Source organism: Sparassis crispa (assembly GCF_003851025.1).
Source record: "Sparassis crispa DNA, contig_000015F, whole genome shotgun sequence".
In the NCBI taxonomy this organism is placed as follows: domain Eukaryota; kingdom Fungi; phylum Basidiomycota; class Agaricomycetes; order Polyporales; family Sparassidaceae; genus Sparassis; species Sparassis crispa.
In genome coordinates, this window is record NW_020939762.1 from 944657 (window position 1) to 969073 (window position 24417).

Sequence of the window (24417 nt, forward strand, 5' to 3'; positions counted from 1 at the left end):
GCAAAGTCAGGGCGTGCGGGGAAGATATTGGTTTCAGACTTGCAAGTTGGTTAACTCATTATATATGAGGCTATAGCTGCATGTTTTCCGGCCTGTGCCAGACAAAGGAGTCCAAACGCCGCACGTGGGCCCGAAATCATTAACGGATTGAAGTATATCGTGATCACTGCCCTAGGCCCGTCTTAGCTTGTCGGAAATGAGTCGGCCGCAGTCTTGATTACGCGCTAATCTCCCGCACGCAGACTATGGCCCTTATTGAGCGGGGAGAGGTAGGGTTATAAAGTATGCTTGATTACGCGCCCGTAGTACACGATTTGGCCCGGACGATGCCGAGCCCGGGATATTCTGGAAAGCAATTTGTTCGTAGTTTGACTACGCAAAATTTTTGAGATGCACTGCAGAGCAAGTGCTCTAGGAGCAAGTTCAAGAGGACATTCACTGCGGAAGAGCGACCCGGGCTCAACAACGAGAGCGCCACAGCTGAGGCCTGAGGCCTGAGGACTGATGAGTGTCGGAGTTGCGACAGCCAATTGATGCGTATTACAGTGTGCCCTCCGCAATTCAAGTAAACTATTCTTACACCACGCTGAAACCCCACATCGGAATGCACAGCATCACAACGCAGTTACCACGAAGAACTCATTTGCATGAAGAATTTGCCTTAATAATACTAATGACGCTGGATCCGGCTGGGCGGAACGGCGGGTGCACGTTGTAGTAGGATCGCAGATCTACGCCTCATTGAACGAGTACGCCTTGAAATGCCGTCCATGGTTACCTTCCGCCTTCTTGACTTCCCGTACTCTATCATCGTCATCCGTTCACATCGCAGGTGAAACTCCATACTCTCATGAGTGTCCCATTGGATGCTGTGGATGATGCCGTTCTGTTTGCTCAGATCGAGAATATATTCCATTCACTTCCTCATTTGTCTTTCAGCCATACTGTAGCACCTCCGGGTGGTCAGGTCGACGAGCTCCGATCTTTACTCCTGGAAGTTGCGACGACACAATTCAAAACTGTGATGAACCAAGTTATATTCGCCCTTTTAGACGAATGGGATAGCAACACGTGTGGACCACATACACTCTTTGACCGGCTCCAGGCTATACGCCGCGTAGAACGATTTGAGGCTTCATCCATTGAAGGTGATTCAAAGTCTCCGGCAGCGTTCAGTGCGTTCTCTGAGCTCGTGTTTTCTCTATTTTGTTGACAATCGTTTCAGGCGGAGAAGTTATGTTCGCACTCATGGAGGTCTCAATCTACAGATTGAACGACTTGTTGCAAAACGGAGGGACTGCGATGAAATCGGACAATCCGGCAACAGTCGTGCCTTCGCGCGGACTGGTGAATAATTCCCCTTGAACGCAATTTACTGACATTGACCACCTGCTTTGTTGACCACGCAGGCTATTCTCCTCTCATTTTCTAGTAAGGAGGTATCCCATCTTCGAGATGCTTTCAAGAGACGCATTACCCGACTGAAAGACATCGTCCTGGAGTGTCTTAGAACTCCATCAGAAAATGGTCTGCGGAATGTATTGCTATCGGTATTCTTTCGGCGGCAAGTCGTTGAGTCGTTGGGCACAACTGTTGTTCGTATATCGAGTTGGTCTTCCGTAAAAGAGGTTGCGTGAGTCCTACAACTTTCTTTACTCTTTCGTTGCTATCTGACTTTCACGCGCAGCGTTTCATCGTTCATCGACGGTTTCTACGCCATTCCATCGCTCATTGCCGAGGCTTCACATTATCTAGCTCGGATCACCCATACAATGACCTTGCAAGCAGCAGAAGTCCTGGTAAGTGGTCTCATGGTTTTTGTTTGCCGATACTCGGTAATAATTTTCTATGCCCAGACGAGTCCAGTCGTTGTATCGGTCAGTGCGGTACTAATTCTTACGGTGGGTCTACTCTTGTATGTGTGGAATGTTGCAAGGGTGCTTCTCTCGGAGTTTGAGCATGAAGGATTCCAAGTCTTAGGTAGCGTGTAACGAAATATGCCTGCTTAGCTTACAATGCATCGTCCCTTTGGAATATCTCTGAATTGTATAATTTGAATCGAATCGCAGGTGGGTCGTGCCTATTGCTGCGTATCAGTTCAACGCTCATATGCATCTGTTAGCATTTCGTTCCGTTCTATACATATATACTGTATGTCATTCACTGGGCTGCCTTCAGATCCCGCAACTAATCAACGTTTATGCATTCAGGCTGCCATGTAGTCTGACTCAGCAGTGAACAAGTCGAAGACGTTGTATGTTTGATGGCCTGACCATGTCTCCGCCGAGAAGGTACAGGCCGGTCCGCTCTCTTTGCATGAGGTGCTTGCGATGGCATCTGGGATCGATCTGCCAGCAGGTGTTCGGTGTGCTTGCTGCGTTGCAATGGAGCAGCCAGCCCGCCTGATGCCTCGACTTCCTTTGTCCTCAAGACTTATATACATCTCCTATACATCCCCTACATGTGCAGCATCTTTTTGCACCCCGTCTGTTTATTGAATATCGCTCAACATGACTCGATATGGTTCGCTATGGTAACCTCCTAGATTGTCTTCCTCCAAGTTAACAAGAGACTGATGCCTCGAGCAGGGGTGCCATCGTCCGACCAAATATTCGCGAGACCGTTATTCCAGAGATATCTGATTTGCACATCACCAACGTTAGCTTAGCAGAGCAACTGGGTCCCTACGCAAGTGGTCGCACTTTTCTCAAGATGACTTTCACCTCCGGCAACAAAGACGTGGTCGATACTACTGTGTGCTCGCTAACGACAGGCCAGGTCCATATGTGTTTAAAACCATCCTAAACGTGCTACTGACTACAATATGCATGAAGGTAGAACAGTCTGTATTGGATTTGAAGCTGCCGAAGAGAGGAAGAGTCGTGTTTGAGGTTATCGGTAATAAGTGAGTGTTTCATCCTGGTCATTGTTCAGAGATCCTCGATCAATGCCAACCCTTCAGTGCAATTTGCTTGTTGGGGAATTATTTGTGTATGTCTAATAATTGCGCGTGGGATTGTACACCATCTTGACTAGTCTGCTTCTCATGTACAAGCAACTGCGGCATAGGTGGTTTCTTTCTTCGAGGCAGATCTCGCCCACTCATCCAAATTTTAAGATCTGCACAGGAAGACGTTGCCGAAAAGGATGCGGGCTACTTCGCTAGGAAACGAGCTCGAGATCAGTCTCCAGCTCACGAAGGTCTGTCTAGAGAGTGCGAACCCGTGTTTAGTAGTTTAATGCATACCTCTTAGACTTAAAGTCCGCGTCTACTCGCGACAAGGGGAAGGCACGGGCACCTGAACGTTCAGGAGCAACCCAAGGGTTGGCGTCCTACCTTGCTTCAAAGGACGTTAAGTCTCTTACACAAGAAAAGCTGGGTACGTCACGCCGCGATGATGATTTACTGCTGAGCTGTTGATTAGCAACAGATAATCCTCCGAGTAAGACACCTGGTCACCGCCCGTGTGTGATAATTTGTATATACTGAGTCTCTCGTTCTTATCACTACTGTTTTTAGCCCCTTCTCTTCAGAACGCAATGCCGAGAAAGGCCCTAAATACACCTACGCCAAGAAACGTGCTCGCACTGTGTCTGCAAACGGTAAGTCTGGAATCCGTAACGCAATTATCATGGATAACGGCTCTCATTGGATTCTTGCCAATCACAGCGCTTAAAGATGGTCAAGGAAAAGCGCCTGGCAGCAGTCCTGCGGCTGCCCAGACAGGTAGGCCGGCCATTCCTATGAAGTCCAGCGGGAACATTTCAAGCCCTGTGTTACAACGTCTTACTCCATCAGCTACGTGCCAATCCGCATTGCCCAACAAGAAGTCGACTGTGACGAGTCATATCACCGTCATCGATGACGACGAAGACGGTGACAGCGGTGGCGACGATATCGTGGAAATACAGCAATCTGCATCTGCCACGACGCAAGTCACTCTCGTCGGAGGCGTCATAGTTCGCGAGTACGATGCTGGTAAGGGTGAGTCCAGTGTGGCTATTGGGGACACAGTCACCGTGCGATACATCGAGACCCTTCGCGGATCAACCATTCCTCTCAGCAAGAACACTGATGGTGATCCTGTGGGTATTACGTGAAGCATTTTGACGGATGTGTTTAATATTTGCTCTTCAGTACATTTTTACTGTTGGCGAGGGCGCCGTTCCACCAGGTAATAATACCCTGCTTTGTCGGATTGCTTCGCCGATGTTGACGTACGCCATGAAGGAGTTGAGGACGGCATTATCGGCATGAAAGTTAATGGCCAGCGTTTGATCATCGTTCCTCCCGCTTTGGGTTATGGTACGAAAGGAACCGAAGGGGTTCCGCCCAATTCCACTGTCGAATACCGTGAGCACATTTTTTGCGACATCTACCGTCCCTTGACCTCTTTACAGAGTTCTACTTACTGGCGATTGACTAAGCACGGCTGTGAACTTGCGGCATTGCAGGGGTGTTGGGTCGCAGAGAAGGCTCTCTTGTCGCTAGTACTAATTATTCCGATTTTAAACTCTGACTTGATCCCGCAAGACTTAACAATGATACTACAATGAGAATTAGATGTGATGATACTCGAACTTCACAATCAGGGCCTAACCACACTACTCCGATAAGGACAGTCAATCCACTGGCATAAGTAGTTCCGGAGACCATTTCCGGCGTCGCTTCGTGTCAAATTGCATCCAGGACGGCTCCTTCGTCTTGTCAGAGAATCCCAACATTCGGTCATGGAGAAAGGGATGTCGCAACTCCTGCAGCCTGTATACGGGGGACCAACGATATCTACTATCCGATAAATCCTTCACCAGCACCCATAATTGAACGACTTCCAATCCATCGACAGTGACGGTGTGTATGAAGAGATCTCCAGAGGATAGATTAGTAGTTGAATAGAGGCGAGGTGGTCGGATGATAGCTGCTTGACCCGACGTTCAAAACCAAGCCGTGTGAAAGTCCGTGTTCACAATCTTCCGCTTATTGCGAATGAGGAATAGTCCCTACAACGGGCTGTTGGCTAATACGGCGAGAACAAGTCAAATGGGTAGACTTACCTCAGGGTCAGTAACCAATTCCTTAGAGTGCTGTCTATCGTCGGTGACCGTAGAAGTGGGCGTATCATTCCTCGATTCAGCCGAATTCACCTGTAACACGTAATTTGAATGACACTGCTGTGCGGTCGAATCCTGGTGAGCGGATGATGAGTTAGGGCCTCCTAAACCAAGATTCTTGTCATACTTGTCGTACTTCCTCTAAAGCAGGGTGATGCAAACGTGTGGGACGAGAGGTATAAGCCACGGGGACCGTATCGACACCGCGCCGAACGCTTCGCTGTCCACTCGAAGCCTTGGATGAATTATCCAAAGCAGTTAACCCATGCCATTCTCGAAACTTCTCACAAACGGAGCGATACAATGAAGTGTCAAGAATTAAGGGTTCACAAAGGGTTCACGACTCTGCAAGGTACACACTTTTTCTGGCAAAGGCGTGGTCACACGGTAGAGCTTCTGGTACAGTCCGTCTGTTGGCACAGCAAAAAATCCCCTGGAATTCACCTGCGAGCGGTGATAAATAAAACGGGGGTGCGAAAAGGCACCTGCATGGTCACCCACCCGTAAGTCGATAGGGCAAGGTTGATCGTCCGACGTCAACGGAATGCGACTGTTGGCCCCCTGCTGCACTTGATTCACCCTCAAGCGTTTGGTATGCAAGAATTCGCCATGTTGATTCTTCGAGCAAAGTGACGGAAGTCTGACGTTCGTCTTGGAGAGTTCTGCCGTAGGAATGACTAGAGTCCAAGATGCCATTCAGCGATAGACAGTTACAGGAGGAAACGGCCAAACACCCAGTAAATGATCCTCCCAATATTAGAGAGAAGAAAACAGTATCTTTGTCTGTCCGACGCGAGCATGAGTGGCGCAGTCACACACTCATAATTAATACAACTTCATACTTAACGGTTAAAAAAGCAAGCGCTGACGTCAGCCACGCCGTCGCGACGTGATCCGACCTTGGTGTCGGTCTTGTGGGACGACAGTCGACACGACTGCCAGGTGTGTGCTGAGACATGTGGCCCAGCTGGGCCATTTGTCGGCACAGGTAATGCAATGCGTGGTCCCAGAGGCAGCGGCGTTGCCAGGCGTTTGCTTAGACAAGTCACCCTCCAGTCGACATGTTGGCTCAGGTAAAGCTTGGGTAAAGTAACGTTCGACCTTGGACTCTGTATTCAAGCTTGTTATGCCATATGGGACAATTACTCTATTGCGAAAATGTCACTCAGAGTTGTTGCTCACGAGCCATCGCCTGGGGTTCCCTGGGTTTCCAGTTTCTAATGATTTCGTCGTATAGTATTTTGCTACCACCGCATCCGTCACATCTATTATTGCAGCACATCATCACCTTGAATCGACTCGGCTAACGAGAGGTCAGGCGAGATCAGGATCTCTGCAGCTCGGGACTTTCAAAGTTGTAGTCAACAGAATAGCATAATCTGGGGGGGTTGTTTCCGTAAGAGAATCGCGTCGTCGACATGCAGGAGATGGAGGTACTTACATTCTGGATTATACGATGACCACCTAACGTTACTTATAGATGGAGATGTTCATGGAAGTATCCTGGAGGCAATCAAAACGCGAACGCAGAACTGTTCTCTTCCTTCAACGGGTGAACCCTCTCCTCCTTTAATGTGTAATTGTGCCTCTCTTACGGTCAAATCTGGACAGCATCTCTGCGCGAGATGCAGATGTCTGCACGACGCGCCGTTGCAATGGACAGTGAATTTTGAGAGGTGCGCCATAATCTCTCACCATCGAAGATCCTGAGATCCCCAGTTGTTGTCTACACACAATGTCTGACCCCTCCCACATAATCTCCACAGTAACCACGACGGTGCAACGTCTTACACATGGCAAGTGTTTCGTCCGCAGTGCGTTTGCTCAGAAATATCTGACAAATCAACGGCAGGTTCTCGCTCCCCCGTGCTGTCTTCACGAACGCAGGGATACGTCCCTTGTGATATTGCGCCTCAGGCTGGATTATTGTACCGATGAGAGCAACAGAGCGAAAGGCTCGGGCTCAGTCTGTTGAGTAGCGTCCCACCGACGGTTACCTGGCTTTGTTACTGTATCAACTACTTACTCACCTGGGCGGGGTGAAACTGACGCATTCTCCGAGGTCGACACACGTGGCGGGCCCACAGTGTCCTATCCTCTTCTCCGTCTTCTGCTAGGCGCACCTTCCCTTGCTTTTTTTTCTTGAATGGATCCGCGCATCATCGTGAACAGAGGCTGTTTTGAAGTGAGTATAAATTGCAGAATGTGATGGGCCACATGCTGAACACCATGCAGATGATCTCAAATGTTTTGAGCCGGGATCCCACTCTGTGGCAGCGTGTCAAGTGGAACGATTTCGCTGATGACAAGCATGTCTTAGAATACGTCTAGACGTTTTCACACAGACGAAACAGCTTGGATTTCGTGTTCGCGGCAATCGTGGCTCAAAGTATCGTTTAACCCTTCCCAAACACATGTCGCGCAAGGTTCTGATCGTGCACAGGGTAAGTTTTCTTTCGACGTTCACGAGTACTCGGGTTTTTCACATGTTTATAGCCGCACGGTGCCGAGTTTCGCCCCGACGAGTTGCGGATGTAAGTAACCTTTCGTCTTCTTCGTGGCTAGCTCACATGCTTTTGAACTACAAGAAAAGCTCCCGTCTTTGTATGGCTGGAACGAGGAGAGATTCGTTAGAGGGTGAAGTAGGCGGTCGCGTACATAGGGAACGAATATTTGTTGACCCCTCCTAAGTATGACACAGGATGTCCTCAGAGCGCCCTCGCCAGTCATCCAGCGTCTGCCCTTCCACAATCCTCTAAGTGCGCCCTCGTGCCATGGGCGTACCTAGGATTGCCTCACGCGGACCATATCTGTAGCTAGAACTTTCCGAGCGCAGGCAGTGTTTGAAAAATGGACCTGAGCGATAGTGCAGTACATAGCACAAACTGTGAACGACGTGTTTTCCTCAGGCATAGGAAAGGAAGCCCATCTGAACAACTTACGGAGGTGAGGAATCACGACGAGCACACGTGCATCCAGAGTGACTAGAAGGTGGGGGTTCTATCTGTCTACAGGGAAAAAAAGAAATGGGCAGTTAGTATCTAGCTTAGCGAGGGATAGGAACACGCCACAAGAATGAGATAAACTCGTTACCTTGAGAGAGCGATGTGCTTGCGAGTGTTGCGCCCTGGACGCGGCATCGGAACGGAGGATTGGCACTAGGTGCGGCGGTTGTGCACTTCTGCGATGATTAGTGGCGATACGAATTAGCTCGCACCAAAACCAGGGAGGCAAGGGGACTCGACGACTTACAGTAAGCGCGTGAAGCCGCCTCCCATGGTGGGCCGTGCTCAAGTCTTCAAAGCTTCAAAGCTTCAAGCTACATGATCGCGTGACCGCCATGATCTGCACGTGCCCACTGCAGTGTCGGGCCGTGTCTGACCTTGTCCAACTGTGTCCGAAAGTGTCCGACCTCCTGCGACCTACGACGACAGCACGACTGCCAGGCGTGTGCTGAGGCGTGTGGACCACCTGGGCCATACGTCAGCACAGGTAAAGCAGTGCGTAGCTGCGTAGCTATGGTCCCTGAGACCGCGGCGTTGCCAGGCGTGTGCTTAGACATGTCATCCTCGAGTTGACACGTCGGTGCAGGTAAAGCAATCGTCGGTTGGGTGGGCTGTTTTCGTTGTCTGTCTTTTCAGCCGTGAAGGCGACGTACCTTGCACGTTTGATTTTTCTCTCGCAAGTACCTTTCCTCCTGCTGCGAGCTGTTACGCTAATGATCAATGGCCTCCAGCCATCATAGGGGGCGTGACGAACGCGGAGATCTGAGCCGATCCTGCAAAATTCAATGCAATCTCATGGGTGTCGAGAAAGTAGAATTTTTCGTCGACACTCATGAGATATCTAACAAGGACAGAATCAGCGGCGACGAACAGGGTTTGGTGTTCGTGCACGAATGCTAACCCCTCGGTTAGGCCGTGGTTTGTCGAGATCGCGCGTAAGTGTACGGTCGGCTAATATTGTACCGACTCTGCAGTCGTTCGAGTGGCGCTCGACTCCTGAGAACATGTGCATTTTCCTCACTGTCGTGCACGATAACGCGGACTGAGTACTGGTCAGAGACCGGAAGATTGCCTGTTGTTGAACGACGTTCACCGAGAGAAATGCGCTCAGTGAGAGGCCGACGTCAAGCCATTGTCCTTCACTGCGCGAGTGGGTGGTTGTGAACCATGTGTGCTTCAAACAGCACTATAGCGACGATGCACCGCCGGTACGTAGGTCGTGCCGTACTCGCACGGCATCGTCTCCTGACATCCTCTCGTCCGTCTACCTGTAAGGCTCACTGCCTTCGTTCACGCGTTGCCTGTACGATTCACTAGTAGTGAAATGCGCGAAAATCTGAGCACCTTAGACGGGTACAAATCTGGGGCACTGAGGCGTCACAGGTCTCTGTAAAGCGCGTGACACCAGCCGCGTGTCTCAGTAAACCCGATTGCTGGTAAATTATTCGAAGTCCTACTAATAGCACTGCAGGGTACGTAGAAAGTATTTGTATTCATTAATCATTGCTCGGTCAGCGTCGTTCTCGCCTGCCTCCCCTTTGCTAGGGTATTCCCACAGCAGAGGAGTTCGCGCCCAGCCGCCCTCATAGTGAGGGCCTTAAGTATTATCGGTAATAAAAATCTGCACAAGGCTTGCTATATGCATACAGTATGAGCGACATTTCTCGAAATCGTGTACCCGCCCATCGAAACGTACTCACAGACAGGCTTGCGGACGCTTAGACTCACTCGCAGAGCATAGACCGACCGAAGCCTTAATTTAAGCCTTCTTGCATGTGTCTGACTTGCACCTCGTACCCCTGCGGCCAGGTGTGTGCGTTCCTGCCTGATCCGCCCCTCCTAATCGTGTTTAGCACCACGCCTCCTCGAGGCCACAACATGGAGATTCCTTCATGCAGTGGTGGCGCTTTGTCTCTTCGCGTCTTTGTGTAGAAATGTATGTTTCTTTCCCCTGCATCCATTATCACCGGTTCCTAAAGTGCTACGCCCTTCAAGCTTGACTCGTTTGGATGGAGGGGCACGCCGCAGGATCTATGTGCGATCCAATAGCTGAGTCTTCAGCTCGGAAGGGAGGCCATAGAGTTGCTGGTGGTCTCCAAAGAGCACACACGTTTCCTGGCGTAATCAATCCACCATGGCAAAAAAATGTACATGGTACCATTACTACGAGGTAGGCGGTGAACTCGTTAGGCGAGCATGTTGTTTGATTACATCGGTGCCCAGGAGTAGATACTGCCGTTCCGGCCATTATCCTCAACCCACCGACGGGATTGTGCATGGCGGTCGAAAGTGTCTACATTCCGCAGAACCTCTGGGAAACCCGCAGAACTATTCACTATTAGAAGGACGTATTCTGGCGTGCGTTCCCGTGTATTCTTTTCTGCTCAAAGGCCTTAGTACTTACCAGTCCTCTGTACAGAGCTGGGGTCAAGCTTCCGAGAAAGCGCTCACATTCTCTGCCAACGGAGATCTCCAGTAAGAGGCATAAAGTCGACGCTTCCTCTCTCGATAGGTGGGCATGCAAGCTGCCAACTACGAAGTACGATATCACTAAGCGTATCTTAGAAGACCGCAGAAAAAGTCTGGCTTCAAATGTGCCTCGCGAAAGCTTCCGGTACTTCCCCCTGATGACCCTGGAAATTCACGCTGTAACTTGGAGTCGACGCTGATGACTACTGGAATAGCTGAGTATGTTCTCCATCCTATATCGTCTACCAATTTGTGCTTACAGATGGCATAGATACCAGCTATTGGAGAACGCGCTCGACAGCTCCAGTACCTTCACGGAAGTCAACAGCGCCGTTGTCGATGACGTCGCGATGAGGGCATCGCCGAAATTTGAGGGCAGATCGTTCTCGTTCCAGCACCCTCACTTTATGCCCTCCTTTATTCTGTACTCGGAAACTCCACCCCTACCTGGCTATTGGTTCAGTCGGATGGACATCCCCAATTCAGCAACATTCCGTCACCGTGCTCTACACGAAGAAGAGAGGTATGTCCAGCCTGACACTGGACACAGTCGTCTCCGTTTGCAGAAGTCAAGCTAACTGGAGAGCCTCAGATGTGCCGGTACAGCCTCTAAAATGGAGGTGGATGAAGAGAAGTCGCTTATATCTTCTGGCGAATTAGCCATTGGTGCTGTGAATAGAGAGGCGTCGTTCATCCCTTCGGAGGAGCCTGCGTCGTCAACTAACACAGAGCCACATGTACAAGACGAGAAAGACAAAGCAACGCCATTAATTGGATTCGACGTTATTGATACCTTCTCATCCGGTCGGGTCTCGACTTGGTCTAGTTTACGCCGAGGGCTGTTTTCCCCCCCACACGAGTCGACTCGCGTGTTCTTTAGAAAAACTCATAGGAGAAAAGGCGCAGGCCCTGATCTACGGGGCAGTGCGCGTACGCCTGGAAAGGAGTTTGATCAACCCTCATCCGAGCCACGCACGCAGCAGGCTACAGTTTCCTTTGATAGTGTAACGCTTTCGCAAAATTTTCAGCAGGGGTATGCTGACGACGCTGCCTTCCCACCAGACTTGTTCATATGATGAAACACGTGGGCCTCAAGCCCAGAGTTCTACTCTCGATTCTCCTACAGCCAGCAATTCCGGTCAGCCTGCAAATTTGCAAGGGTGCATCTGGTTCTCTGTCCTCTTCGGCGTATGTCTAACGAGCTTTCCGCCTGATAGCCTCGTGAAAATGGAAACTAGGCCATTGAGGAGCGATAGCGATCTCAATTCGAAGAACGCCGAGACAAACAATGGTAAAGACGCACTCTCACCGGCAGGGAATGCATCCGACCGGGACGGCTTCATCTTCCCTTCAAGGGGTGTTTTTCCGTCATGGGAAGGACTCGGCGAGCTTCTTCATCAAGTTGTTCCAACTGACCGCTCTTCTCAAGCTCAGCATGAAGGTGCATCTTACCTTTCTCGTTTGTCTTCTGCACGATCTTCGAAGAAACCTTCAGGTAGCCAGCTTGGGGCCTGTGCACTGACGAAGTTTCCGTCCTGGCATGGACTGGATAACGGTGTTCAAGTCCTGAAGGAACTGGGCGACGGGCATACTGGTGAGAAGATGGTGTATATTTGGGGTAAATTGGAGCAGCTGAGTATTTGTACAGCCATGGGTTACAACTTCCTCTATAGAGATGATGCGGAGGGTCAGTCCCCCCCTGCAGCTATCTCACCAACCCCAACTATTCCAGATTGGAGAGGATCCATTCACTCTTCGCATAATTCTCTGAGTCATGGCGATTTCCCCGTACATCATGCTGAAGTTACAGGCGAGTTTCCTGGTCAAATTGTAACTCCAACGTTGCAGCAGCCTGGTGTACATCTCATTGCGGATGAAGACTGCTGTTGTCTCCGGGGACCCCATGCCATTGACTATGAGGCCGATAACAATAGCAACGGTGTGTTAGCAATAAATTTCATTATTGGGCTGCACAATAAGAGCGACCCACATTCTCAAACCAGTAACTCATGAGGGTAGCAATATCACCCACAAGTCACACAAGCGTCGTAGAACACCTTTTATAGCAGATGCTGACGCGCCCAACGCGGTGCCAGTGCACACTCCAGTGCCGATGGAATATCAAGCTTCACTTGCGGCAATTAACAACGACACCCCGGACAGTGCGTAGTATCTAAAACTGTTGCTGACCATAATCTCATCTCTGTACATGCCGCTGTGGTTCCAGATATTGCCCCAGGAACGCGCTCATCACTGACGCCACATAGTTCGACAGAGAGGCCAGTCTCAGTATACCCCTTTCATTGTCGATGTGGAGCCGTAGGAGATGGTAATTTGCTAGCAGATGGCCAGAAGACAGTACAGTGTGATATCTGCGACCAATGGTCACATATTGCATGCCAACGAGATGGGCGTGCCAGTGATTTGAAGGGAGGGCAGTGCTTTGAGTGTGATTCGTGCACTTTGGAAGATTGCTTCCCGCATCTCAGACAGCCTTCTAAACCAGCGTATGTCTAACAGCATGGTCATAAGTAACATGCTGATGGAATTTTGACACGTGCCCACAGGCGTACAGCCCAAACACGATGAGCAAAGGACCGGCCACAGCCTCCGCCGCCTGCTCAACGGCTAAAGTCCGTGTACCTGCCTCGATACTAACTCTGTTACTGATGAACTTGCGGACACAAACAGAGCGGGCAAAGGTGCACTTGCTCGCCATGGTGAATACTGGTATCCCGTGCGCTTAATTCAGCCGGAGGGTTCCTCGACAGCTGGGAGAACTTGGAGGGTGGTTTGGTGGCGACACTGTGTGTTTGCACAGCCATCACCAGATCGCCATAGATATGTTCCGGAGGCAGAGCTAGTGGATGACCTGTGGGATGACCGAGAAAGGCGGCGCAAGATCAGGGTGAGTGATCAATAAGAGACCGGAGATGATATGACACTGACTATAGTACCAATGCCGGTACGTATGCAGCTTGGAAAGTGGAGGCATGCATCACAGATTCCTACAGAAGAAGACGTTCTTGCAGAGCCTGATTCGTACCCATTCACGGAGGAAATTGACCGGATATTGACTCCGCACATCCACGTTCTTTCTGCGCTTCTCAACAGTCCTGAAGAAGTTGATTCCACTAGTGTCCCTGTGCTGCAGTACCTCCGTTCAGATGCTGGCTCCGATGGCGCAAAGAGCGTTCAATCACCCGGCAACAAATCTCTGGGCAAGCCGACTAAGACGTCGGAAGTGGACTCCAGATTTCGACAGCATCCCGCTGTGCGTTCCGGCATGGTACCGCATACGGGGGATCTTGACATCGTAGAACAAGCTCGCATTAACAACTGGTTCTATCTCAAGGTCCCTGGTGCCCGAAAACAGTAGCATCTGTGGATTGGTTGTTTCCCTCTCGCACATGCAATCACGCTGGTAATAGCTTCCCGAAAGCGCGACCACTTCACCCAGGTTCCGGAATTTCGCAGCATTGGATCTGCTGCTGATCAGACTGCTTTCATTCTGTCACAAGCATGGGCATACCAAGTAGCAATGGCCCATGGTCCACACGAAGCCAAAGATGTTGATCAAGAGGCACTGGAGCTTCTTGAAGGACGAATGTTTGAGATATCACAAGCAGCAGGCAGAGCAGGATACTACCAGTGGGGACTGGACGCAGGGCATCATCAAGATGACTGGGAGCCGTACAAGGACTTGCGCTCTATGTGGAACCATTATGACGCCGAGTTCAGTGAGTCGGAATTGCAGGTGTGTCCTGCCGCCCCTCTTTGGCCTGTGCTGGCTGGAGCTTCAATTTCTCTTTCAGACAGGCCCTGAATACACCGCGTTCGAAGCCCCTCCACCTCCTGCGGAGGCGATGTCACTCATTCCTGCTAAGCGGCGCCCGGTTCCTGTACCAGCGTACAGAGGGGCAAAGGCTGCGAAGAAGAGGAGATAGAAGCAGTAAGATGGCCTCTAGATGCAACTCATGCTAAATTACATCCGTATAGCCTACAACTGTTTGCTCTATCTGAACTGCTTTGTCGGCCATTTGTATGGCTTGCTTACAATGGTCGCTACAGCGAGGATCTTTTTAACTGAGTACCCTGCACTCGTGCGAGCCCTCATTATTGCTTTGATCCATGGGCCAATACCTGGCATTCGGCTTGAATTCAAGACGGTGCACGTACTGGAGAGATCGTCACAGGCGATGAAGGCCTACAAAGGGATCAATAAAGTCCCGCAGACAAGATCAATGGTGCGGCATTGGGTAAGGGGCGGTTTGCCTGCTTTGTCTTTGGCCGCTATTCTCATGCGTGCGGCCTATGATGCCCGCCGTGCGCAAGAACATGATCGTCAGGATCGCGCCTACCGCCCACGATCGTCAGAGACATCGACATCATGCTGGCGGAGAGACGCCCCAAGAACTTTGAATGCGGAGGCGGCGACCAATGCTTCCTTACCACAGCCGGGTAGGCACAGATGCGTTCATGCCGTTGACATTGATCGCTGCGCCGTCCTGCAGCGACGCGCGCTTGAGCGTCGCACCACACACGATCATTCGTAGACATGCTCTGCACAATACGTCGCGCCAGGGTTGATCAGTCTGCCCGGGCAGAGTAGACACTCTGCTTCAACCCCTGTGCCTCAGGGTATCCGTGTCTGGCGTTGATCACAGCAAAGGGGATGTAGTGACTCCGACGGCATCGTCCCGAGCACTGCATCGCGTGCTAAAATGCGCTGGGATGGCCACTTACCCCTTAGCACGCCCGATGATTTCTCGCCGGAGCGGGGGCTCTGATTTGACACGGCTGCCGATGTAACCTCCGGGCATTTTCCGATGAGCCAGGGAGGTTGTGCTCTGCACGTGTGTGGCACTTTCTTTCTTCTTGTTGGCACGGCTGACCCCGCGAGCCACCGCCCTCTCTCAACATAGTTTCGACGGCGAGCAGTGTGGCGCGGGCCCACACCTCCGGCAGAGGCATCGAGGGCGGCTTCTGCATCTGCGTGGTCGCGCAGGGCTGGGGTCGTGTTGGATATATCCCGCGGAAGGGATTTCACCTTCGAGCTGTCGCTCGGGCTACAACCAAGGTTGGCAAAGCTGCGTTGAAATGGAAAAGCGAAGGCGGCTCACCTGTGGGGGCCCTGCAAAGCACCTACAGGTTTGGCGCGGCCCGGGTCTTCAGCCCTGCCCTCTTCCACCCTCCAGACCGCCTCCAATCGCTCTCCCATGGACGCTTTCCCACGATAGCCCAAACCGGGCTTCACAACAGTGTCGGTGGGGAGGAAAAGCCGAGGAGCCAGCAGGCTCACCGTGAAAGTTGCAGCGCCCATACAAGAGCCTGCACAACAAGGTATAAGCCCCGCATACTAATCAAGCGAGAGGCAAGGGCCAACAGCTGCGAGACAGCAGGCGACAGGCAGCGCGAGCGATAGAGGTCTCCTTCGAGCTCGTGCTGCCTGCCGTCCGCGAGGACTCCGTAGGCATGAGAGGTAGGAAAAGCGCCACCCAGCGGGCGATATGGGTCTCCTTCGAACCCACTGGATAGCGCTTTTCCTGAGAGGAGAGGCGCGTACCGAGCGACAAGAGCACTCCAAGAACACTCTAAGACCAGCGCAGAGAATCGCAGCGGTGGGAAAAAAGTGGGAGCATTGGGAGGAGGCAGGCGAAGGCAGGTGAATTTAAAGCAAGCTCGGGCGCCCAAAGGGCTTGTTTTGCGCTGTTGACGCGTCCCTTCGGTTGGCGCGTTTTGTTGACGCGTTGCCTTTGTTGACGCGTTTTATTGACGCGTCGCGCCTCCACGTGCGCGCCCATATGCGGCAGGCGCTGTCGTTCGCCCTGCTTTGCAGCGTCAACGCCTGAGACACGGGGAGCACACCCCAAAAGGGAGCCACCATCGGCCGTTCACACCATTAAAAATCATCGCATGGATTTCGTGGGACAAGCTACTTCCTCCTGAGAGGTGGAAGCGATTTCGAGGGTCGCCTATAGGTATGGGAGGCTTGAAGAAGCGAGGGTGCATGTTCGAGCTCACACACAGCATAATGGAGCTGTAATATAGGCATGTGGGATGTGCTGAATGAGGGCCTTCATGCGTGCCCGGTCGGGGCATCCGTCGCGATCGCCCATGCTTGCCGCCGTGTCTGTGGGCTCCCCAATACTTCATCCGTCGGCCTCACCCGACGACTTTGTACCGAACTCGATTCTATTTCGTCGTCTTAAATAGTTTACTCGACCAGTTCTCACCTTGGGACTCTCGACGCTCTGTCATACTACCCGATGATATGCTTACGCACCACACAGTTCAATATACGCAGTAACGTCGAACACCTGTGCGAGGTCACATGATGTGAACGCGCAGCACGCGATCGCGTCTGATCGTGTGACCGCCATGATCTGCACGTGCCCACTGCAGTGTCGGGCCATGTCCGACCTTGTCCAACCGTGTCCGAAAGTGTCCGACCTCCTGCAACCTACGATGACAGCACGACTGCCAGGCGTGTGCTGAGGCGTGTGGACCACCTGGGCCATACGTCGGCGCAGGTAAAGCAGTGCGTAGCTGCGTAGCTATGGTCCCTGAGACCGCGGTGTTGCCAGGCGTGTGCTTAGACATGTCATCCTCGAGTTGACACGTCGGCGCAGGTAAAGCAATCGTCGGTTGGGTGTGCTGTTTTCGTTGTCTGTCTTTTCAGCCGTGAGGGCGACAAGCCTAGCCGGATACTGGTTCTCTAGGGCGCAGAAACTGAAAATGAATGCCGCTTTCCGCATCATCGACTTTCCAAGTTTGATTTTTCTCTCGTGAGTTCCTTTTTTCCTCCTGCAAACTGTTACACCGATGATCAATGACCTCCCGCCGCCACGGTACTCTCCCGTGTCAATTTCGCCTCCCGCCGTCGTATTGCCCCCACGACACTGCCGCTTGGCGGGAGATGTCGAGGGCGGGGTCAACGCTGGAGTTGCGTCGGGGGTCAAAGCGTCTGCCAGAGACGACGGGGGGAAGACGTACTACTGGTCTTCACGTGTGGGTAGATCTCGGCATGTCTGTGAGCCCCGTATCGCAGCCGTCTCCTCTCTGGCAGGAGCTGGACTGTTGTGCATATTTGGCAACGATGAGCATTTGGAATTCGACATATCCCTCTGTGCTAGACAGCCCTCCAGAAAGTGAGTCGGAAGGTGGGTGAGATGGTCTTCGCATTTCTCTCTTCGTCATTTGACGCGCGCATACAGCTTGCCGGAGGGCTGTATGCATACCATGACACCGAGTCGGACGCGCAGCTAGACCGTACGCTCGCGTCCAACGTCTTGGCAGGCGGAGCACGTCGGATTGTCTATTCGTCGTGGTTATCTGGAGTTGGTAGAGTTGCCACCTCTCGCAGGAGGCAGGCCTCGCCAAGAGGTCTTTTTAGCGTATGTTGCGTACGGATGAAAGCCATAGTGAAGCTCGGATATCCGCACGATGTAAGGGCTTTACTCTGAGTCCCACCGCCTGGTTGTCGCCCCACGACTTTTGTTCAGACGTCCGAGTTGCTGTGCGTGTGTAAACTCTACGAGTGGGCGCATGAGACGCAACAAAGGGTTTGGCAGAGTTCTCATGTCTGGCTGCGAGAGAGGTTCTCCAGGTCTCGGCCCCTTACGATTGGCAACTCGATGCTGTTCCGTCAGGGCATCCCTCAAATTTCAGTGCGCGTACTGTCAGAACGACAGCGGCAGGCAGTGATGGGCCTCCATAGTTGACTGTATGTGGGCAGAGCTTTAGGTTTGTCATTGATCCCATCCTTAATGAGATCCTGTACAGTACTAATCCTCGTTTGTATTGCTCGCGCGCGAACTCACCAAGGTTTGCCCAAGCTTGCTGTCCGACGCCGTCTTGAGCTAGTGCTGCTAGTGCTGCTAGTGCTGCCGTCGTCTGTCGTTATCAGTATGTCGACATACGTCGTGTTTCTTGGGGTACGTCGCATCACTGACCGAGCAATACCAGGTATGGCGCCTCGCTGATAGAGCAACATCTTGCCACGGGTCACTACTGACTGTATTGCGCCCATGTCGTGCAGTGGGTTTGCCGGGTATGCGCCCACGCCAGCGACTATATGAAAGCGACTGCCCGCAGTAGAAGTCTCTGGGAAAGTAGCTAGCGTCGCCACCAGGCAGTGTACAAGCACAAGCTGTCCGATGGATCTGCTTGCTTCGCGGGCCAGATCAAGAACCTGCACAAGGACGGCGTGGTCGCAATTAAGCGGAGATGTGCGATGGCATGTGGCGAGGGTGAGGGCTCGCCAACGTCGTCAGCGCTGCACGTAAGCGGTGCGAGGTACGTTTCCTCGAGGCTGCGCGCGAGGCGTTCGTCGAGAACACTGAGTGAACGACGACACACTGCTCTCCTGCGGGAGGACATCCGACCCGTGCAGAATGGATGAGGCATAGAACATTAGTACTGTCACCGAGGTGAGCTGCGATATCGTGAATTTGCAAACTGTTCCCAATCCTTTATATAATTGGTGTAATGCCTGTTGACAAGTTTCTGGAATTCCTGCCGAAGCCTGATATGTCCGCGATGCCCCCTGCTGTGCAAGCATTCAAAGATCTGCCGGCAGAAGCTGAGCACAGGCAGCAGATTATTGAACCATTAGTGCGGTATTTAGATTTTTCTGTCTATCACAAATATTAAATTTGTACAGATTATTGCCCTCAATGGTGTTGGAAGAGGCGCCACGAAGTCGCGGCCAAGATGTCCTGGATTTGTCTTCATAGACACAACCTCGTTCGATGTGAATCGCGGAGAGATAGGTTCAATGAATCCCCATGTTTCCTGCCTCTCCGAAGAAGATATTGGCTCGATGAACCCAAAATCGACAGTCGTGAGCTCTATTTCTTGCGCCGACCTGTATATTGACGTCCAGCAGCATCCTGGTCTGGACGCCTTCACAGATCCAGCTCAAGGCGATGATCGCTCTGCTCACGATTTCATTCTGAATATCTACGATGAACGAACTCGAAATCGGGCCGAACGAGGGCTGGGGATGAACATTGCGTGCGCTCGTCAGCATCGCAGCTTCTACTTCTCTGTTGCACTGTCTGGATCGCGCGCCCGGCTTATCCGCTGGGACCGTGCTGGAATGATCGTCTCAGAATCGGTCGACCTGCATCATGATGCGCAGCCTATCTGTGAATTCCTGTGGCGGTACGCCCACGCCTCGCAATCACAGCGTGGCCACGATCCTACTGTTCAGCCTGCGACGAAGGAGGAAGAGAAGCTCTTCAGAGAATCAATCAAACGCCACGTCAAGTCCCAGCTTGGTCTTAGGGACCAGACCACGCTGGCGGCTGCCATGGCGGAACACTTACCAGCCAGGAATTGTGGCTGCTGTTACCATAGTCAACAACAGTTCTGAAGAACGCAGACTCCTGATATACCGACCAGTGGTCTCGCCTGTCTGAATGATAGGTCGAGGAACTACAATCAGCCCTCGCGCCGGGAATAATGTACCTTGTGTTTACCGCCCTAGTGTATTATCTCCAAAGCTACGCAGCCTTACACGGCGAGTTTTTAAACCTTCAATAGGAACTTACAGAGATCTGACCAAAACGTGACAGGCTCTTTTACATCCCTGTAGGAATGACATAATGTTAATGGCTATATGATGCGGAGCCTCGGTATTAACTGGTCGATGGGCAAAAATAATCTAGTGAGTTCACTTGGTCGAACGTACCACGAAGGCTCCCTCTGCTATGTGACACTGGGAAAGTTGTCCCTGTGTAAGTGTACCGCAGATCGCTGATCTGGGACTTCTCGCTCCCCCGACTTTGACTCTCGCCATCTACGCTCACCAGGCGTCCAGCGCCAGTTGTTCCCTATCCTCTGCCTGTCCCCTTTCACCTGCTGCTCGATTCTTCGTTCTAGTTTCTTCTCTCTCGTCTGCGGATATATCGACCATGAATGGGACGATCGCCCTTCGCGGCCGACATTATAAAGTAAGTTGAAGGTCTATTGACTCGGTGTGCTCTGAATTCATCTTGCAGACTGTCAGGAGTATATTCCAAGTGCAAGGATCCGTCGGATGGCGTGAACTGGTGGAAGTATGTTGCTTTTGAGTGCATTTTGTGTTGCATTCAGCCTAATGATCGCGCAGGCCTTTCAGAGTATGAGCTTTAAGGTAAAAGCCACAAAGGGCTCCGTTCATAAATTCAGTCCGCCTAGCACGATTCCCGGGCGCGCTTTTACCTGGCACAAGGTAATGTTTCTCAGTGTCCAGAAGGGCTTCGGGTTTCTGACATAGTGCAGCCGCACTCTTCGCAACTACGCCCGGATCATCTGCGAATGTGAGTTTTCTCCAGAGCTCGCCGGTGCTAGCTAACGCGTTTTTAGATTGAGGGGAGACCTGTCCCAGCTTTACCATTGGAGGGTCGAAACGTTCGTAAGAAAGAAGTGAAGCAGAGGGGTGCATTTGTAGAAAACTTCGTGAAATGAAGATAATCATGCGCGCGCGCGATTGAGAACAAATAGACTGCGTAGATCTTCATAATTATAATCCTTTCACCGACGGATTACTTGTACCTTTGTAGATTAACCCTACTGTATCTAGATTACCAGATCCGATCACTCACTCCACGCGAATCGCGGCCGGCAGTTGCCGTTCCAGGGAGTGCATTCTTGGCACTTGCGATGTTTGGCTGGGCGACCGCGCGCGTACCTCCTCCTCGTCTTCTGTTTGCTTTCACTGCTTCGCCAATGGCGCCGTTCTCGTTTAGGTGCTTTTGCTCCGCGTTACGCGAGCTCGGGTCTCGGATTTGATACCATCGCTAAAGGCACAGGTTGGCTGAGAAATGCCAGAAAAAACCATACACTCTTCCATAGGTGCGCGGTCGCTCTGCCCATGTTTATAAATTGTCACAGCCGAGAAGGCGGCTGTAGATTTTCTTATGCTCTATCGGTACTCTTCTGGCGAGTCGCCCGAAATATTAATTGTTGCAGAAGCGCTGGGTTTGCCTTGCGCGTCATCATCCCCGGCGACGCTCTGCGCCTTCGCCAGTGTCGAGCGGGAATATGAACGAATTCCACTGCATTGTCGCATGTCGTGAGCGGGCTGGTTTTTGGGATTGCAGAGGCGCTCAGTATGTGGGTATCTATTTTCTATCATCGAGCGCGAGCTTTGTTCCGTTGCAGATCTCGAATTCTGGAATGGCAATCTGACTCCCACCCCACAGCTCCTGTCGCCCCAGGAAGAATCAAAATGTCCGCCTTGGAACATCCAAGCACCCTTGGTACGCCTGTAGAACGTGCCCAATCGATGGCGCGCGTCATCGCTGACCACGGCACCCGCATGGGTTCGCGGAGCGTTGTAATCATATCCAAAGACGACTGAGGTGCCGATCCTGCGAGGTGCCGATCCTGCCCGAGGTCGTCAAATGAAGTACGGCCAGTGGGCGCTCGAATCTAGTGGGTTGTGAAAATGAGCATCGCCCATTTGCAATGACTGACTTTTAAGCCCAATTCAGCGTGTTTTAAGCTTTGATCAGCTTGCAACGCCGACTTATCGAGCGACGAGGCCAGCAATCGTGCATACCCTCTTGCTACTCGCCCTAATCGTCCTTCAAGCAGCAGCCTCAATAGAGCCTCGTGACGTCCACTTCGAGTTCTTTGATCCCAAACGCGATATCGAACACCTCTTGCTCAAATGTCCCCTCACACTCCCACGATCGGTGACTTTATCAAACTCAGGGGTGACACCGTCAAGTGTGATGACTGTAAGAGCGACCCGTGCACCTTCCAGGTCCGCCTGCATCCTTTTCTTTTCTTATTGAAATTGATTGGATGGATCACAGTACTGACTGCCCGCATTCTTGAGACGTGTCGCGATCCCATCATTCTTTGTTTACTTACCCATGCTCTGTCCGATCTACCGGGAAGTTTGTACTCGGGACGTGTACTCGGAACGTCGCTCTGTTTGGCGAGCGTGTTTGCTCTCCATCCGTTGCGTTATTCACTTCATCTCCCACGCAACTGAGATACGTTTGGCTCACACACGTTCTCTACATGTAACGAAGCTTTCCCCCGGTCCAAAACTGCTCTGGCAAGATCGAGGAATGGCAGTTTTCCATTGGGTGAGATAGAGCCATTGAGTATGCTGTACCATTTCGACACAGCATTCCTCAATGCTAACCCAGAGAACACAGTAGACATCGCATGGACCCCCGGCCACAAGGGCATCATAGGTAATGAACTTACTGGCAAACTCACCAAACAGGCGACTGAGATCCCTGGGGGCCCAACTAAGGTCACACACGCTCACGCCCTTCGCCGCGCAAACGAAAAGGCCTTCGAAAAATGGACCGCCAAGTGGAAACGCACCGACTGGTCCTTTCGCAAGCGTGGACCGTTTACCCCCGCAGACTCACGCACGCAAGCCGTTTATTGAACTCTCGAGGGGTTTTTTCTTGGAAGACTTGTGCAATGCCGCACAGGACATGCTTTCCTTGGCGAGTATTACTAGCATTTTGTACCGTCTGAACCGGTTGACTGCCCATGTGGTGTACTATTCAGTCACGCAAGCATATACTACCAGCTTGCCCGAGATACGACAGCTCCCGACATATACTACGCGAGGCAAGCAAAACCATCGACATCCCTACCATCCTCGGCACGCCAGCTGGGATCGATGCGCTCGGACACTTCCTAAAGGAGAGTAGGGCCTTGACGAAGACAGGCAAGAAGTGAGCAGAGGCGAAGCTCGCCAGATGGGAGGATGAGGAGGAACACATACAGGACAACAACTCCGACAACATGCGGGGACACCGGCGACACCGCGAAGACGACCCTGCCGACAACGATGAGGGCGACGACACATAGGCGAGCCACTACGAAGCTCCCTCACGGTACTAGCTACACGGCGAAGTATCGTTCCCCCTCTACACACTCCAACACCTAACGACACGCGTGCACCAGGGGAACAGAATCGGGTTGCGCCCCTGGTAGAAGAAGCTGACGCCCCCCACTTTTCTCTTTTCTTTCCTATGCCTTTCCCCTATCTTTATGACTTATTCAACATGCGCTATGATACACGCGTTACGACACGACACCGAGGATCACCTCAACATGTCCTCTTCGTCCTGTCTCTGAATCAATCAATGACGACACCCCTGGCCTCATCAAAGGTGCCAAACTTCAATTTTCTACCTAAGCCCTCATCCTCCATGTGCTCATACCCTTCGTGTTGGTGGCCAGCGTGAACTTCCATGTCTTATCGCATGAGAAGAGCTGCTCCTTGGAAGAGACTTGTTTTAGGCTGTCGACCACAGACTCGAGGCTTGTGCCCTTCCTTGGGTGCGAGGTGAGCGCGGGCGGTAAGCGGCGGCGTGCCGAGCTGGGCTAGCCCGGGCAGGCACTCTACCTTGAGTATTCCCAGGGCGTGCTGTGATATTTCGATGGCATTTGCTATTGAATGATCACGAGCGATGCTTGCGCTGCATCCCGGGGTGCAGATCCCACTCTCACTCGACGCCGCCCCAATCATTTATCCACAGTCTCGATTCCCATGAACGCGAGTAGTTTCAGGCTAGAACTAGAACGACACGGTTGTTATTAGCCATTACGGCGACGCGGTCTTCCCTCCATCCACAGCAGAGGCATTTTGCAAAATAGCTATTGTGTGAAATATAGGTATAATGTATTTGAAAAAGAAATTCATTATGCCAGGGTTAGAAGGTTATTGCAGATTCTAAATAGATTCTATTTAGGCAATATATTTTATGGGTAGGGTACACATGACATGACAAGACAGACGATAGGAGGACAGGACGTGACGGGACACGGCAGACATGACCGGCAGGACAAAGGGACAGGACGT

At 51.8% G+C, this 24417-nt stretch overlaps 7 protein-coding genes across 7 annotated transcripts; 6 read left to right on the plus strand and 1 right to left on the minus strand.

Moving 5' to 3' along the window:
- Positions 1 to 850: 850 nt before the first annotated feature.
- Positions 851 to 11662, plus strand: SCP_1603340 (hypothetical protein; the record flags this gene model as incomplete). Its single annotated transcript, XM_027764782.1, has 15 exons — positions 851 to 1175; positions 1226 to 1347; positions 1410 to 1633; positions 1688 to 1799; positions 1857 to 1877; positions 3129 to 3201; positions 3255 to 3380; positions 3432 to 3465; positions 3521 to 3603; positions 3671 to 4086; positions 4139 to 4175; positions 4232 to 4354; positions 10802 to 10805; positions 10858 to 11109; positions 11179 to 11662. The coding sequence occupies 15 exons, from the start codon at positions 851 to 853 to the stop codon at positions 11660 to 11662; spliced, it is 2436 nt and encodes an 811-aa protein (XP_027620583.1).
- A 151-nt stretch (positions 11663 to 11813) lies between these two features.
- On the plus strand, positions 11814 to 12599 carry SCP_1603350 (hypothetical protein; the record flags this gene model as incomplete). The annotated part of the gene is made up of 1 exon (XM_027764783.1): positions 11814 to 12599. One exon carries the CDS (start codon positions 11814 to 11816, stop codon positions 12597 to 12599), a length of 786 nt encoding a protein of 261 aa, XP_027620584.1.
- Positions 12600 to 13557: 958 nt separating this feature from the next.
- On the plus strand, positions 13558 to 13965 carry SCP_1603360 (hypothetical protein; the record flags this gene model as incomplete). Its single annotated transcript, XM_027764784.1, has 1 exon — positions 13558 to 13965. One exon carries the CDS (start codon positions 13558 to 13560, stop codon positions 13963 to 13965), a length of 408 nt encoding a protein of 135 aa, XP_027620585.1.
- Positions 13966 to 14127: 162 nt separating this feature from the next.
- SCP_1603370 (hypothetical protein) lies at positions 14128 to 14533 on the plus strand (the record flags this gene model as incomplete). Its single annotated transcript, XM_027764785.1, has 2 exons — positions 14128 to 14343; positions 14402 to 14533. 2 exons carry the CDS (start codon positions 14128 to 14130, stop codon positions 14531 to 14533), a joined length of 348 nt encoding a protein of 115 aa, XP_027620586.1.
- A 689-nt stretch (positions 14534 to 15222) lies between these two features.
- On the minus strand, positions 15223 to 16063 carry SCP_1603380 (hypothetical protein; the record flags this gene model as incomplete). The annotated part of the gene is made up of 3 exons (XM_027764786.1): positions 15223 to 15655; positions 15710 to 15917; positions 15973 to 16063. The coding sequence occupies 3 exons, from the start codon at positions 16061 to 16063 to the stop codon at positions 15223 to 15225; spliced, it is 732 nt and encodes a 243-aa protein (XP_027620587.1).
- Positions 16064 to 19365: 3302 nt separating this feature from the next.
- Positions 19366 to 19965, plus strand: SCP_1603390 (hypothetical protein; the record flags this gene model as incomplete). Its single annotated transcript, XM_027764787.1, has 1 exon — positions 19366 to 19965. One exon carries the CDS (start codon positions 19366 to 19368, stop codon positions 19963 to 19965), a length of 600 nt encoding a protein of 199 aa, XP_027620588.1.
- Positions 19966 to 22695: 2730 nt separating this feature from the next.
- SCP_1603400 (hypothetical protein) lies at positions 22696 to 22989 on the plus strand (the record flags this gene model as incomplete). The annotated part of the gene is made up of 1 exon (XM_027764788.1): positions 22696 to 22989. One exon carries the CDS (start codon positions 22696 to 22698, stop codon positions 22987 to 22989), a length of 294 nt encoding a protein of 97 aa, XP_027620589.1.
- Between the last annotated feature and the right edge of the window lie 1428 nt (positions 22990 to 24417).